This window comes from Lepisma saccharinum, chromosome 15 (assembly GCF_977018435.1).
Source record: "Lepisma saccharinum chromosome 15, izLepSacc3.1, whole genome shotgun sequence".
NCBI classification, from domain to species: Eukaryota; Metazoa; Arthropoda; class Insecta; order Zygentoma; family Lepismatidae; genus Lepisma; species Lepisma saccharinum.
In genome coordinates, this window is record NC_139243.1 from 65,832,708 (window position 1) to 65,847,815 (window position 15,108).

Below are 15,108 nucleotides of genomic sequence, written 5' to 3' on the forward strand. Positions count from 1 at the left end.
CAGTTAAAAATCAAATATCGGTATTATCTTTCAACTACTGGTGGCATGTTTGAAAGCATGGATGAGATCCCTGCTGGACATAGAGACGTTCCTCCTGATGTGCAGACAATTGATTCTGAAATGCAGATGTCAAAATCCTGAAGCATGTGAGATGTGCACAGAGTCAAGAGATTTCTATTTAAAAATCCATTTAGAAATACCGATGTTTGCAAAACTTCCTTAATGAATTCTGTTTGGTGTGTAATCTCCTCACATGCATAATAACTTTATGTTTGCAGACAAAATATTTGATTCAAATTAAACAATTAATAGATTTTGTTTCAAGTGTCTCCCCATATGTACCCTGAAGTTATCTTTACAGGAAAATCTTGTCATAAATACAGTTTCTCTTTGAGATGAAACATCCTCGTATGTCTCTATTAAACTTATCATTCCAGCCAAAACATTTGTTACAAATTGAACAATTGAAAAGCTTCTCTCTAGCATGAATGCACATATGCGAATTAAGACGTCCTTTATTCCCAAAACATTTGTTGCAAATTAAACATTTGAAATATTACTCTTGATTGTCAAGCTTCATGTGTACATTAAGTGTACACCACCAGACAAAACATCTTAGCAAATTGAACATAGGAAAAGCTTCTTTGTACTGTGAATGCTCACATGCACATTAAGTCGGCTTTTAGGAGAAAAACCTTTGTTGTAAATTGAACAGTTAAAGGCTTCTCTTTTGAGTGAACATTCATATGTACACTAAGATCTCTTTTAGGGGCAAAATATTTATTGGAAATTGAACAATTAGAAGGGCCTCTCTTTATTGTGAACCTTCACATGGTCCCTAAGATGTTCTTTATGAGCAAAATCTTTGTTGTAAATTGAACAATTGAAAGGCTTCTGTCCAGTGTGACCCCTCACATGCTTATTAAGATAACCTTTAAGGACAAAACTTTTGTTGCATATTGAACAATTGAAAGGCTTCTCTCCAGTATGACGTCTCACATGCTTATTAAGATGACCTTTAAGGGCAAAATCTTTGTTGCAAATTGAACATTTGAAAGGCTTCTCTTTCGTGTGAACAGTCATATGTACACTAAGTTCTCCTTTACGGGCAAAATTTTTATTGCAAATTGAACAATTGAAAGGCTTCTCTTTAGTGTGAACAGTCATATGTACACTAAGATCTCCTTTCCGGGCAAAATATTTATTGCAAATTGAACAATTGAAAGGCTTCTCTTTAGTGTGAACATTCATATGTATACTAAGATCTCCTCTACGGGCAAAATTTTTATTGCAAATTGAACAATTGAAAGGCTTCTCTTTAGTGTGAACAGTCATATGTACACTAAGATCTCCTTTACGGCCAAAATATTTATTGCAATTTGAACAATTGAAAGGCTTCTCTCCAGTATGACGTCTCACATGCTTATTAAGATGACCTTTAAGGGCAAAATCTTTGTTGCAAATTGAACATTTGAAAGGCTTCTCTTTCGTGTGAACAGTCATATGTACACTAAGTTGTCCTTTACGGGCAAAATTTTTATTGCAAATTGAACAATTGAAAGGCTTCTCTTTAGTGTGAACAGTCATATGTACACTAAGATCTCCTTTCCGGGCAAAATATTTATTGCAAATTGAACAATTGAAAGGCTTCTCTTTAGTGTGAACATTCATATGTATACTAAGATCTCCTCTACGGGCAAAATTTTTATTGCAAATTGAACAATTGAAAGGCTTCTCTTTAGTGTGAACAGTCATATGTACACTAAGAACTCCTTTACAGCCAAAATATTTATTGCAAATTGAACAATTGAAAGGCTTCTCTCCAGTGTGAACCTTGACATGCTCATTAAGATGAAACTTACGGGCAAAATACTTGTTGCAAATTGAACAACTAAAATGTCTCTCTTGTGTGGGAACACTCATAAATGTATTATGCTCAGCTTCATGGACAAAAGTTTTCTTGGAAACTGAATCCTTAAAAAACATCTGTGGTTCATGGGTTATAAAATCACCTTTGTCAGGGAAAGTGTTGTTGGAAATGGGAGCTATACGTTGCTTTCTCCTATTGTTAGGCTTGGAACCTTCAACATGTGCCTTGCTTGCAAGGGTTTTTGTTGCAGGTTCAGCCTCTAATTTTTCATTTGTACTAATACATTCTGCAATTTCTTTTGGCTGCTCTTGTTCTCTTAAGTTTCCTGCAGACACTGGCAAATGTGGAGCTGACCTTGGGACATCTTGTACTTGTTCTTCCACGGTGTTCTTGATGACGTAGCTGAAAAAAATATGATACAAATGTAGTTTCACTTTCTGAGTAAATAATGAGAAAGACTGACATGTATAAATCAATGGAAAGAAAGGAGAGTAGAATAGACTGTTGAAGGTGACGTACATATTATTATGTAGAACTTTCAGCAAAAAAATGCAGGCTGGACCAGGATTCGAACCCAGGTCTCTGGCATTCGATGCCATTGTTCTACCACTGAGCTACTGAGCCGGCTTGACTTTGAATGAGTTTTCACTTAAAGTTCTATGTAGTAAATCTATGTGTGCCTAATTTAATGTATATTACTCCTGCAAGAATAAATACATAATATTTTTTCTACTACTTAGTCAAAAAATATTCATATCTTTGCTTTAATTTTCATTAGGTTGGCCATAAAGCTTGGTACACATCAATAGTGTGACAATATGTTGTCATTGTCTCACATAGTTACATTCATTCAATCTTCCTTTTCTTCTTTCTGTTGCGGGGTAAAAAAGAGTTACTACAACCATATCTACTTGTGACCTCCATTTGACTTAAGGCTGCCACTGCACAGTGTCAAAGCTCAAGGTCAACCTCCATCCTCACATGCCCTCAGCCTCTGAACTCCATCTAGGTCTCATCCCTCTCTCAGTGCTCAAGGTAGGCCCCTGGTCTTACATGAACTCACACTTGTAAGTCTCTTGCAGGCTGGGGACCAATCTCTGGAAGCTGTATATTTGCAAAAGTAAAACATTCACAGTAGTCCTAATTGGGTGATGGCTCAAGTATTTCAGAAAATGATTTAGGTGTTGTATTCAGTTGACATTTTCAGCCACACTATGTCCACTCCAATAAAATTTATTAGGCACAAGTACATGTTACCTTTCAACTTTCTCTTTTTTACAATGCTTCCAATTTTTTTTTTTTTTTTTTTTGATTTGGTGTTTTAAGTCCACTTTATGCACAGTAAGGCTCACTGGGACTAAACCTAGAGTTTAAAGTGGGATATGAACCACTATGTGCCTCCACCGGACCCCTTGATTACAAGGCAACGATGCTACCACTGTGCCATTGGGGAGGCCTACAATGCTTGTAAAGGTGAATGCCACAGAAATTATCAATTGCTTCCAAAAATATTCTCTACATATTTACAGGTACAAGTATCCTGGGTAACTGTAACAACTTTTCTCATGGGATTTCGACCAGAGCATGGGACCATGGCCACTCACCATCGTGGGAAAATTGGGGAGCTATGAATAAGTAGCATAAACCAGTCATGGATACCTACAACAACGACTGGGGGTTTGTTGTGCTGACCACCTCTGCTGAGGCATATGGGAGTGAGACAGGCAGTCATTAGGTAGACCCTGAACCTTACGGGCTGTTGCACCACAGGTTGAAGGAGGAAAAAACAACTGCATTCAACGCAATTTTTATTGGATAAAAAAGTCCAAATTATATCATTTTGGAAGATATTATCAATGTACATTAATATTTCGATTTGGTATCTATTGCCACTGAGAGTCTCATGTTAATAATAATGGAACCTACTTTCTAGTAAGTACAAGTGCTAAGCAATTATTTTGAATATCCATATGGTTGGTTTATTTCTTATGCAGAAGTAGTAAAGCGGCCATTATCACATAGAAGGAAGTGTATTTTTGGTAAACATAGATGTAGCTGTAACAAAGTTACATTTTTGGAAGATTAGCTGTAGCTGTAGAGAAGCTACTTTTAAAGTGTAGCCTTCTGATTACTGCTAATATATTTGCTCAATACTGGTGCAGTACCAAAGCACAATGAAATGCTGTCTACTCTAACTTTTATATTATTGCGATACAAATAAATTATGTATATAAAAACTCATAAAAATGAAAAGTGTGCTGCATTTGATGAAAGGATGAACCTAGAATTATAGACCAGTGCAGGTGCGAGAGAAAATAAGAGCTTTAGCTTGGACAGTCAAAATTGGAGAGGCCAGACTCCAGACTTATTACTGAACGTAAATACTGAAACCAAAAAGCCTTGGAATCTTGCCACCTTTTGGTATGGTGATACTCAACTTTAGGCTAGGAAGAAGTAAATGAGTCGCTTGGTGGGGTTTACTGCCTCTGTGTTCTGTAAAAATTGTTCTTAATATGCTGAACAGTGACATATGTTGAATTATGTAATCTGCTGAAATATGATCATGTGTACAAACAACAGCAAAGGTAATAGTAGACCTCACGGCGAAGTGGGTTAGAAACCCTGTATGCTTCAGGACAGCTATGATAAGGCACCTGAATTGTCTCGAGCTGAACCAGGAAGATGGCGATCTTTAATCCTCAAGGCCATTCTGCAAAACGAATGCCAGAAGAGGTTAGTGTGTCGATTTGCTGGGTGATGATAAGTAGATATGTTCTTGCTTTCTGTTTTCGTTATTTTACGTTGCTTTGCTACTTCTGGAATTTGAATGACGAATAGAGTGATTTGATGAACTGAAAACCAACCCCGTGACAAATTGGTTAGCGTAATGCGCTTCAAAGTCCAATAGCTGGGTTTTGAACCTGGTCTTCATCCTGCCTCCACCTATCACATCTTTAATCTTCATCATCGCAATTAACGGAAACTGGTAGAACAATGGCGTGAAATAACAAAAATCTAAGTTTCGGTGTCGGCTTTTGAGCTTGAAGCATTGTTGTTTCGTCAATCAACAAACAGCAACGATAGATCGTGAGAGTGAAATGAAATAATTCTTATTTTCTAATGAATAGTAACAAGAGAAGAACGATAGGTATTCCTCGTATTTTTCGCAAAAAACTAATTTCCAATCTGTGGTGATAATGAACTTTATTTAGTGTCCGAAATATGTTTAAAATGAATTTATGTTAATCCATGCACATGTAACCCATTGCGGAGGGTCTTCAGGATGACGTAGTAATAACGTCAAGCCGTGTAATCAAGGGGCCCTGAATTCCATACCCGGTGGAGACATATAAAGGTTTGGATCCCACTTTATACCGATTAGCCTATCTGTGCATAAAATGGACTTGAAACAAAAACCGAAACTAATTAAGAACTTATTGTAAAATGAAGAATATTTTAAGAGTATATCAAGAATGGTAACAACAAAAATTATTTCGAAAAGCAACAATACGCAAAGCACCTGAAATCCCCACTGGCTTACAACATGATACTATTCGTCACATAAGAATTATTATTTGAGAGTTCAAACTCTGACATTTGCAGAAATTTGCAGCCTTGAAATTCATTGCTACTCTCAATGATTAAGTGCTTTCTTAGCTTTGCATTGCTCTGGTTCGCTCAGTCGCTATCTTTGTGTGAGCTTAGATTAAATGTGATAGAAGCTTATAGTCAATCCTTCACACAACTTTGCTGTATGCTTGTTACAGGTTTGACATCTTAACATAACATTAGCGTCGCTTTTCTGCCAGTTTTTTTGAAATCGCGACGATGAAGATGAGTGAACATATGATAAATAGAAGATTCAAAAATAACACCAATGACCAGGCCGGTATTCGAACCTGGGACCCCTGACGTAAAAGCATCTAGTGCTACTACTCAATCAATTTTCACATAGAAACTTACACTTACACATCTCTTCCTTACATATGTATTTTGTTTTACCTGCTGCACTTCTCTTATGGTGAATACTAACCCCTCTTTTCAGGTTTATCTCATGTTTATAGCTATTGCTTTGCACTGAATGATACTTAATCCTATTAAGCCCTCGCGAATCTTATTCCAAAGAAAACCCTGTTAGAGGATTACATGTGCAATGTTATTCATAACATATAATAAAGTCTCCTTTGGTCAGCATTTTTAGTGTATCTAATGAAAATTGCATTTTCATTTCGTGTTGAGGCACATTTTCGTCAGCCAGACTTTGCATTTAAAAAATGTAGGTCAAGTATATATTAGTCATTCTGAATTCGAGTCAATTAAAACATTTTGCGTTCCGAGATTATCCATTAGGATAAAATTTGGACGTAATGAATGTAAGTAGAGAAAATGCAACTTCAGGGTGGCTACAAACAAGCAGAAATGAAATTCCCTGACTTTTCCAGGTATTCCAGGACAAAATTTACATTTTCCCCTGACAATTACAAACTAAACTAAATTGATGTTTTTGCAAATGGAAATAATAAACTCATAGAGAGCCACGTATGGTTTTGTTAAGTACCAATATTATCTTCTATGAAATTGACTTAATTTCTTTATTCTCTATGATTTAAATTCAAACTGCAAAATAGTGAATTTGGAAAATTGTTACAATTCACAAGCTAGGGAAAGATTATGGAATTTTGTCATACGCAGTAAGTTTAAAATAAAATACTTGATTATTTTTAAAGTTACGACTAAATTAGATAACAGAGAAGAGTGATTGTTTAAGATATACAATTTGTAATTTATCAGTCTCCTTATACATTCTCGGTATAATATGTTGATATTTCCAGTGTCCACTGAGATTTGGAACCCTCTGCTTGCAAGAACCGTGAGTGCGGACTCATTTTTCAATGCATAAAACTACTTCTCTCTTCTCTGTAAAGCAAACAACTTAACTCTTGCATATGAGTGAAGCAACTGAATCGAACAAAATAAAGTGTCATATTTCCTTACATTATCAATGGGATTTCTGCTTCAGTACAGTATATCCAAATGAAGTACTGTGAAACTGGCAACAAGTAGTTATACCATTAATGCTGATGAAAAGGGTATATAGGTATTAGAAATTTAACACAAGGAATTTATAGAATTGCATTGTATAGGTACCTGATTTGGCTAACCACACATTAAAACAGGAACACTCTAATAATAATGGTCGGAGAGCGAGACACACACATGCAGGCAGGAAGAAGTGGCATGTAGCTGTAATCTGGTACAGTTGCAATGCAGCCGTTTTAGGACAGTTCTAGGTTAAAGATTGCAGCTCTCATACAGTCTCCCACCGACTGCGATGTAGCCTACATTGCATGCTCAGAATTTGCCACAGAGCCACCAGCAATCGTGTGGTGTGCAGACCAGACGTCGTGAGTGATAGTATGGTCAGACGATGGTGCAGACAATTCACGGAAGGCCAATCGAATGTGCACAACCCCATACAGCTGTGTACACACGGGCCCTTTGCATCACTTCAGGTGAGAGATCTTGGACCACTCCCTGTACAGCCCTGGCCTTGAATGTACCAACTTTCATATCTTTGTTTAACTGAAGAAGTTTCTGGCAGGGCAAGGATTTGACAGCTACGCTGCGGTAGATATAGTTGCAGTCTTTGCTGTCACACATATACCATGGGCATATAAAATTTAGTGCCATGCTACGACAAATGCCAGAACAACAGTGGTGATTATGCCGAAAATTAGGTTAGGAATCACTGTTACGAATGCAATAAACTACAACTGATATTCTTGTTTTATTTATGCCTAATCGGTAGGGACCTTGATATTTTGACTTTCTTTTTGAAATTGGTGTATTTTCTTACTTTTTTAATTTTTTACTATACGGTGTTATTTTTCCCAAAATTCACATTTTCATTTTAGCGCATTTTCTGGCAAATATCTGAAATTATACCTTCATGGTGTTTTAAAACTACTGTTTCAAATTGTAAGTCGCATGGCCTATGCCTCTTCGTGAGAGTTTCATATCTTGAAAGTGATTTTGGGAAAGTTATTTTCCATACCCCCTTTTAAATTTTAAGGACGGGTTTTAGATAATGGAATTTTCGACTTATATACTGAAGGGTGCACAATGACCATAAGTGGCGACGCACCAAAAAAAATAAAATCAATCAATCTCACGTGACAGATATCGATATATTATGGCACCAAAAATTGGCATTATCTTTTTTTGACTTGTTAGTGTTAAGTTTCCGAAAATTCGCGTTTTGGTTTTAGAACATTTATCTGCCAAATATACCAAAACTTAATACTCCATTGTGCATCTAAACTATTATTTTAAATTGCAGGTCACATGGTCTATGTATTTTCGTCACAGTTTGATATGTTGGAACAGATTCTTGAGGAAGTTAAAGTAAAGTACTCCCCTGCACTTTTCCATGAAGGTGTATTGAGGTGTGGAGTTAGGGCCCCACACTTTCTTGATCACGGCTGAAGGTGGGGTTGATGTGATCAGCACCATGCTCCTGGCTACCTTTATCCCTAAAGTTTCCTCAAGGTACCAGCTTCATATGATACTGGGTGGGTGCTGGAGCAGTTTGAATAGGTGGAAAACATCCCGGTTCTCCCCCGCAGGGGATCGACCACGGGTCTCTCGCATCGTGGGAAATACATGATTTAATGTGGCTGTCGGAATTATTCCATGCACGTATAACTCTATAGTAAAATGTTGGAAAACTTGCATGTCCTATGTACACAAACATGGCCTAGAAAAGACAAGAATGTTGGATTTCATGGAATTCTTCGTTGTTATAGGGCATTTCTTTTTTAAAAAAATCGCTAAAAATGCCAACAATTCGCATTTTATGCCAAATTCGCATTACTTCGATATTTTGAACGCTAAAAATATATCCAGACATCACTGGACATTCCTAAACATAACTTCGCAGCAATTGCTTTTTTCACGGTTTTGGCGTTTGCGAAAAATTAATGTCCCTACTAATCGGAAATTACTTTCTGACCACCCCTCGTATAAATCAGTAGATGGAAAGTGAAAATTTTGCAGGGCTGGCAGAGAAAAGTCAATTCTTGAAGAAAGTGATTTGCTTTTATGATTGAATGATTCGAGTAAATATGATATTAAAATATTTACGTATTTATTATTAGTATTTTATTTCATAATATTGGACATTAACCTTACTCAGTGAGAGATTAATGACCATCTCTCACGAGTTTAAACAGACAGGACAGAGTGTGGTGTTAATTTGATTGCAATACTAGTGTTGCAGTAAATTTGAGGTTGGGAGCATGCACTTGCCAATTTGTATAACATTCACCAATGCAGATTTATGTTTCACTTTTTCGTGATAGTATTCAATATACACTGCTGGACAAAAAAAACGGACACTTGCATTTTTTGTGATAACGCATAAAATCTGATTCGAAGGCTAACTAAAGGTTGCAGAAATTATTGGAAATAAGAAAACCTGAATATATTCAACAGAAGGCAAATTAAAATTTATTGTTAATAAGATAAATTAGAACAAAAATGAAAGTTACAGAAAACTACCAAAAAAAAAAGAGAAAAGGAAATCTTACCAATATTTTTTTTAATATTGTTAACTGGTACTGGTGGGGTATATAAGCTGTCTAGTAGTGGGTGTTACCTCCCCTGGCATCAATTACAGCTTGTAACCGCCGTGGCATACTTCAAATAAGGTTGGTAATCACTTTTTGGTCCAATTGCTCCCATTCTTCTTGAATAGCAAGTCTTAGCTCTTCAATTGTTTCTGGAACTATTGCGCGGTTTCTGATATGTCGTTTCAGTTGATCCCAGACGTGCTCTATCGGATTTAGGTCTGGACTTTGTGGTGGCCATTCTAATCGCGTAATTGCAACTTCGTCCAAGTACTCTGTGACAATATTCGCAATGTGAGGACGCGCATTGTCATGCATAAAAACAAAGTCTGGTCCTATGAATGGTGCATATGGTACTACATGATCTTCCACACATTCTGTAATATATCTGCAAGCTGCCATTGCCCCATTCTCTACAAGAACCAACTCTGTACGTCCTTGTAAAGAGATATCTTCCCAGACCATGACACCACCGCCTCCAAAGGGTGATATTTCAAAGAAACAACATTGCGCTTAACGCTCATTAGGTCTTCTATACACGTGTTCACGCCCGTCTGATGAACGTAGATTGAATTTTGACTCATCGGAAAATAAAACCTTTTCCCACTGCTCCACATTCCAATGTAAGTGTTTTGTAGCAAATTCCAGTCTTTGCTTCCGGTGATGTGCTAACAACCTGGGACCTGTAGCCGGCCTCCGAGATGATAAACCACTTTCATTCAGTCTTCTACGAACTGTTCGTGAAGAAACCACAGGTCTATGAACATTTCTCAAACGCTCTACCACAATATTTGAAGTCGTACGACGGTCTCTTAAGACTATGATACGCATTAAAAGATCTTTCCGTGCTGTTGTGCATCATTTCTGACCAGAACCCAGTCTTCTACCATAGGAACCAGTTGAATCATACCGTCTGAGAGCTTCATGGATAGTACTTTGTGCCATATTTAGCACCCTAGCAATACAGTGTACACTACGACCATCATCGCAAAGAACTACTGCTTTTACTACCTCTTCACGTCTCATTTTCAAGCTAGCAAACTTACAATACACTTGCAAGAAAAATACCAGCAATGACAATGTCAATAATATCTGTTACTATGGTTACTATGAACCAAAATTCATGGCTCTCTAGACATTAAACAAAATAACATCAACAGGAATTGAAAATCAATAACTTAAAACAAAATTTCATTAAATTGATTTTGAGCCTACTAGGTGTTCCAAATAAGTAAATACGAGTAAATAAATAAATAAATAATAAACGGAAAAACTATGGAAAATGTTCAATAATGAATGTTCAATTGTTCAATACTTAACTGAGAGCGTAATTCATAAGTAATTGCAAAATAGATGTCAAATATTAAGGTGTCCGTTTTTTTTGTCCAGCAGTATATATCCCGTTTGGTTGGATTCTTCTTGATATCTAAGAATAGGGCAATGTCATTGTAAACGTATGTTAACTTGTGCGAAACCAGTAATATGTCAGGATGATGAAAGAAAACCTTCCTAAGCACTGCTACATTAAATAAGGTGAAGTGAGCCAGAAGAGTAATAAAATTCCAGCAGCATATTTGCAGTCTAAAGCTCTTCTTGTTTATGCATGCGATTTTTGTTGGATGTTGCAGTCCATGCAATTTCTGTCGCATGTTGTAGTGAGATACTTTGTCGGGTGGCGATATTCGACAAAAATCGTATGTATCAATGGAACCTATTTGTTTCCATGTTCCTTCAGTTTGACCAACAAAATTCCTTACTACGACGTCCGACATCTATCGGACGGCACCAACCGCTCTTATCCCCTCCATCTGTTGACAAGTCCCCTTACTACTCCCATACGGACAAGAAAAAATGATACTTCAATGCATTTTCCACGTAATATTTAGAGACTTGACCTTTACTCCCCCGATGATACCATACGGTATCATGGTGCTGATTACGAAATGAATGTGCTTTTTGGACCTTCATACTCTTATGTTTGGGTGGAAACTCAACACAGGTCTGGAACAAGCCTGGGAAATTCATTGATGACCAACCTCCTCCCTCTCCGCAACATATCCATGCCATATTTCCGAACAGAGTTTCACATCTTGGCTCATTATTCAACTTGTATGGCACCCAGGAACATGAAACATATTTCAATCTCTTTGGAAACGTCCATTCTTTGAAAATAATACTAAAGTTCGCGCCTTCTCCCTAAATAGTGGAAGAAAAGAGGGGGGGCAATCTCCAGATTTTTGTTTTTTCCGTTGAAATTCGAGGGTCGCGCCCCCCAAACCCCCTTCATTGTTCGGCGTTCTGAATTGTACACGGTTGCATGCTCTGATGTTTTAGCTGCAAAACAAAACTTATCCGAAGTAGATTTCTCCCATAGTGCCCGAGTTAAAACAATTTTCCTTTAAAAATGCAAATTACATATTTTTCGTAAGAAAAAAAATTCACATTTTCGCTCATTATTCAATTTGTATGGCACCCAAGAACATGAAACATGTTTCATTATCTTGAGAAATGTCCATTCTTTGAAAAGAATGCTAAAGTTCGCGCCTTCTCCCCAAAATAGCGGGAGAAGAGGAGGCAAACTCCAGATTTTTGTTTTTTTCCATTGAAATTCGGGGGACGTGCCCCCCCCCCCAAGCCCCCCTTTCTCGGTCCGGTGTTCTGAATTGTACACGGTTGCATGTACTGATGTTTTACCTGCAAAACAAAAGTTATCCGAAGTAGATTGCTCCCATAGTGCCCAAGTTATAACAATTTTCCTCCAAAGAGTGTTCGAATTTAAAATTCCCGCCGAGTCCCGCCGAGAAGACCGGGCAAGAGATTTTCTCTCTCTCTCTCTCTCTCTCTCTCTCTCTCTCTCTCTCTCTCTCTCTCTCTCTCTCTCTCTCTCTCTCTCAATCTCTCTCTCTCTCTCTCTCTCTCTCTCTCTCTCTCTCTCTCTCTCTCTCTCTCTCTCTCTCTCTCTCTCTCTCTCTCTCTCTCTCTCTCTCTCTCTCTCTCTATCTCCTCCTGCCATCACTGGTTTCTGGCGCCGTGGTTGTGTTGCGCATAAAAAGGACCTAAAAGTTGAGGCCGAAACTTACGAACGAGATTTCCTGTTCCTGTGCAGATATCCACAACGATATCTTTAAATAAATAAATAAAAAAAGTCAATGAAGACGATATTCCCTGACACTTCCCTGACTTTCTTTGACACCTCAAATTCCCTGACTTTGCCCGGTTTTCCAGGTCTGTCGCCACCCTGAACTTGTATATCGAAATTGACATGTCCAAATGATCTGTGAAAGTAGTATTTAGCATGTGCCTGCCACCGTGGCAGAGTGGTTAGCACATTGCGCTTCGATGCCAGGGGCCCCGGGTTCGAATCCTGACCTGGGCATGAATGTTTGTGAGTGTCCATTCATCAATTTCATCATATCATCATTCTTAGCAAATCAGATAGAAGTGGCACAAGAAGCGAAGTAACAATCAATCAATTCAAGTATAGGCCATGATTGGATCTGGTAGCCTGTATGAACGAGATGTGACCCTCCTCTCAAACAATACGTGCCTTGTCCCCACCGAACGAAGTGTGGATTAATGTCAGTTGTAAATTAATTGTCCGAAAGCACGTATTAGGCATGAACAGAACAAAATATACTCCTGAGGAATTACAAATGTTATAAGCCAGTTCATGGCCGGGAGCATGCTGTCTGTCTATACAATTTCCTCAAAAAATGGGATAAAACCCGGAAGATTGAACCCAACATCGGTTTCCACGTCACTCCGGAAGTTATCCAAGCTGCTCGAGAAGAACGAGAATTCACGTTGGATTTGTGACGTGATAGTGAGGGGGAAATAAGAAAATGAAGGGGAGAGGAAAGCATTCCTGGAAGAGTGATCTTCACGTAGATTAGGAAACACAGTTCAGCAGGAAAAGCCAAACCTGCAAGTTGTACATAGTGATACATACTGGTTTTTAGTCTTTTAACATTCTTAACGTGGGAATAGGGTAATTGTGCAAGTTTTTAGAGAACTACGAGTTTTTCAAATACGTCTAGAGGGGGTATATAATATCATAAATGTATCCACACCAACCCTTGTCCACTATCCTTTTATTACATTTCGACGTGGTACCATGTTATGCACCTAGTTTTTTATACGAACCTGAAGAAGGGGATAGTGAGTCACCGAAACGTAGTTCTAAAGAAAGGAAAATAGGAACAACATACTTGCATACATAAGTACAGTTTTTAACGTTAATTTTTAACATCTTTTTTATAACTATTAACTTAGTTAAACTAAAAATCCCTTGTTGTTCGTTATCCTAAAATAACATTTTGTTTCTTTACGCTAACAAGATTCTATGATTATTGAATGGGTTCATTTCATGTGTTAATTACGAGGCATTTTTAAGTCAAGTTACTAGAAGGGGTGATTTTGTGTTTCTCTTTCATTTAGTGTTTATGCCGAGGATTGTGCATGATTGGTGAATGGATGATTTCTGCGTGATTGAAAATTGACAAGTTGCATTAGAGAATTTGTTCTTGAGGGTACAGCAGTGGCATACATTTTCAATTGGCCCTATAGATTGTTTCTGGGTCTTGGTTCTCGTTAGAGACTGAAGCAACATGCAAAAGTGCATCATTAGCTTCCTACTTAGTGACTTTTGTGATTACTATACTGAAAACAACTCCAACTGGTGGCTGACCTTGAAGGCTATTTCTGGCCCTTTCTGTCCCCCAATCATTTTCGGGGGAGTGTGATCCAATGGGTGTCCACAAGCTCAGTTGCGAAGTAAAACTGAAGGTGACGTTGCCAAGTGTAGTTCTGATTTTGCCAGTTGTCTTTATATGACTGTGTGTCCGCCTGCATTCCAACCTGTGGGTGGTCCTTCCGGAAACTTCATCGCTCAGAACCGCGTGTTCAGTCCCATTATAAATTTATATTGCCCACTTAGAACATTACAATTTGCTTTTTTCAGTCATAAAGATATTGTGTGTACCCTGTAGAATCCCATAATAATTTACTACAAACAATATTTATGATCTGCTACAAATGGCCATGATTGGCTGCTGCTACACATTCATATGATGTATGATTTATTTAATTCTGTTGACCATTGTACAGTGGTTGTTTTCCACACATGGTATGGAACATGTCAGTACATAATTACAGTTAATAATCATGTTCAAATACGTACAAGTATATATGTGTGTGTAAAGATATTATACTACATTACTATATAATTGTTTGGTAGGTAGATCAGTGTCACCGATTGCTTGATGACTTACTTACTCCACCCACTACCCTACATATACCTGCACTGTGGCCACTGAAATCCTACTGGCCCCATTCCAGTCACACACAACAAACGAGAGACAAAAGATCAACATTACAACACCTCAAAGAGTAGACTAAAAATGAGCATGACAGTAAGAAATTAGGTTTGCTTTTATATTCAAGAGAGCTCTTCTAGCGTGCATGGACTGTTACAGTGTAAAATCTCACTAAATGCTGTCTTCCTGGTTTGTTTATGATGAAAGGATGATACCAAATGCTTCTCAGTAATTATAACTCAGTCGGGCTTGGCAAAATTTACTGAGATTAAACAAAGAAAGCCAGCATTGAGGG

General features: G+C 37.8%; 1 protein-coding gene across 1 annotated transcript in view; it reads right to left on the minus strand.

Annotated features, from left to right (window-relative positions):
* Positions 1–798: 798 nt before the first annotated feature.
* The window catches only part of LOC145999308 (uncharacterized), a 37,351-nt gene continuing 23,041 nt past the window's right edge, over positions 799–15,108 (minus strand). Inside the window, exons 2-3 of the mRNA XM_083136247.1 lie at positions 1,527–2,272; positions 799–932 (exon numbers count right to left, since the gene is read on the minus strand). Of these exons, the coding sequence (XP_082992373.1) occupies positions 799–932; positions 1,527–2,272 (880 nt within the window). The remainder of the gene's footprint in view (positions 933–1,526; positions 2,273–15,108) is intronic.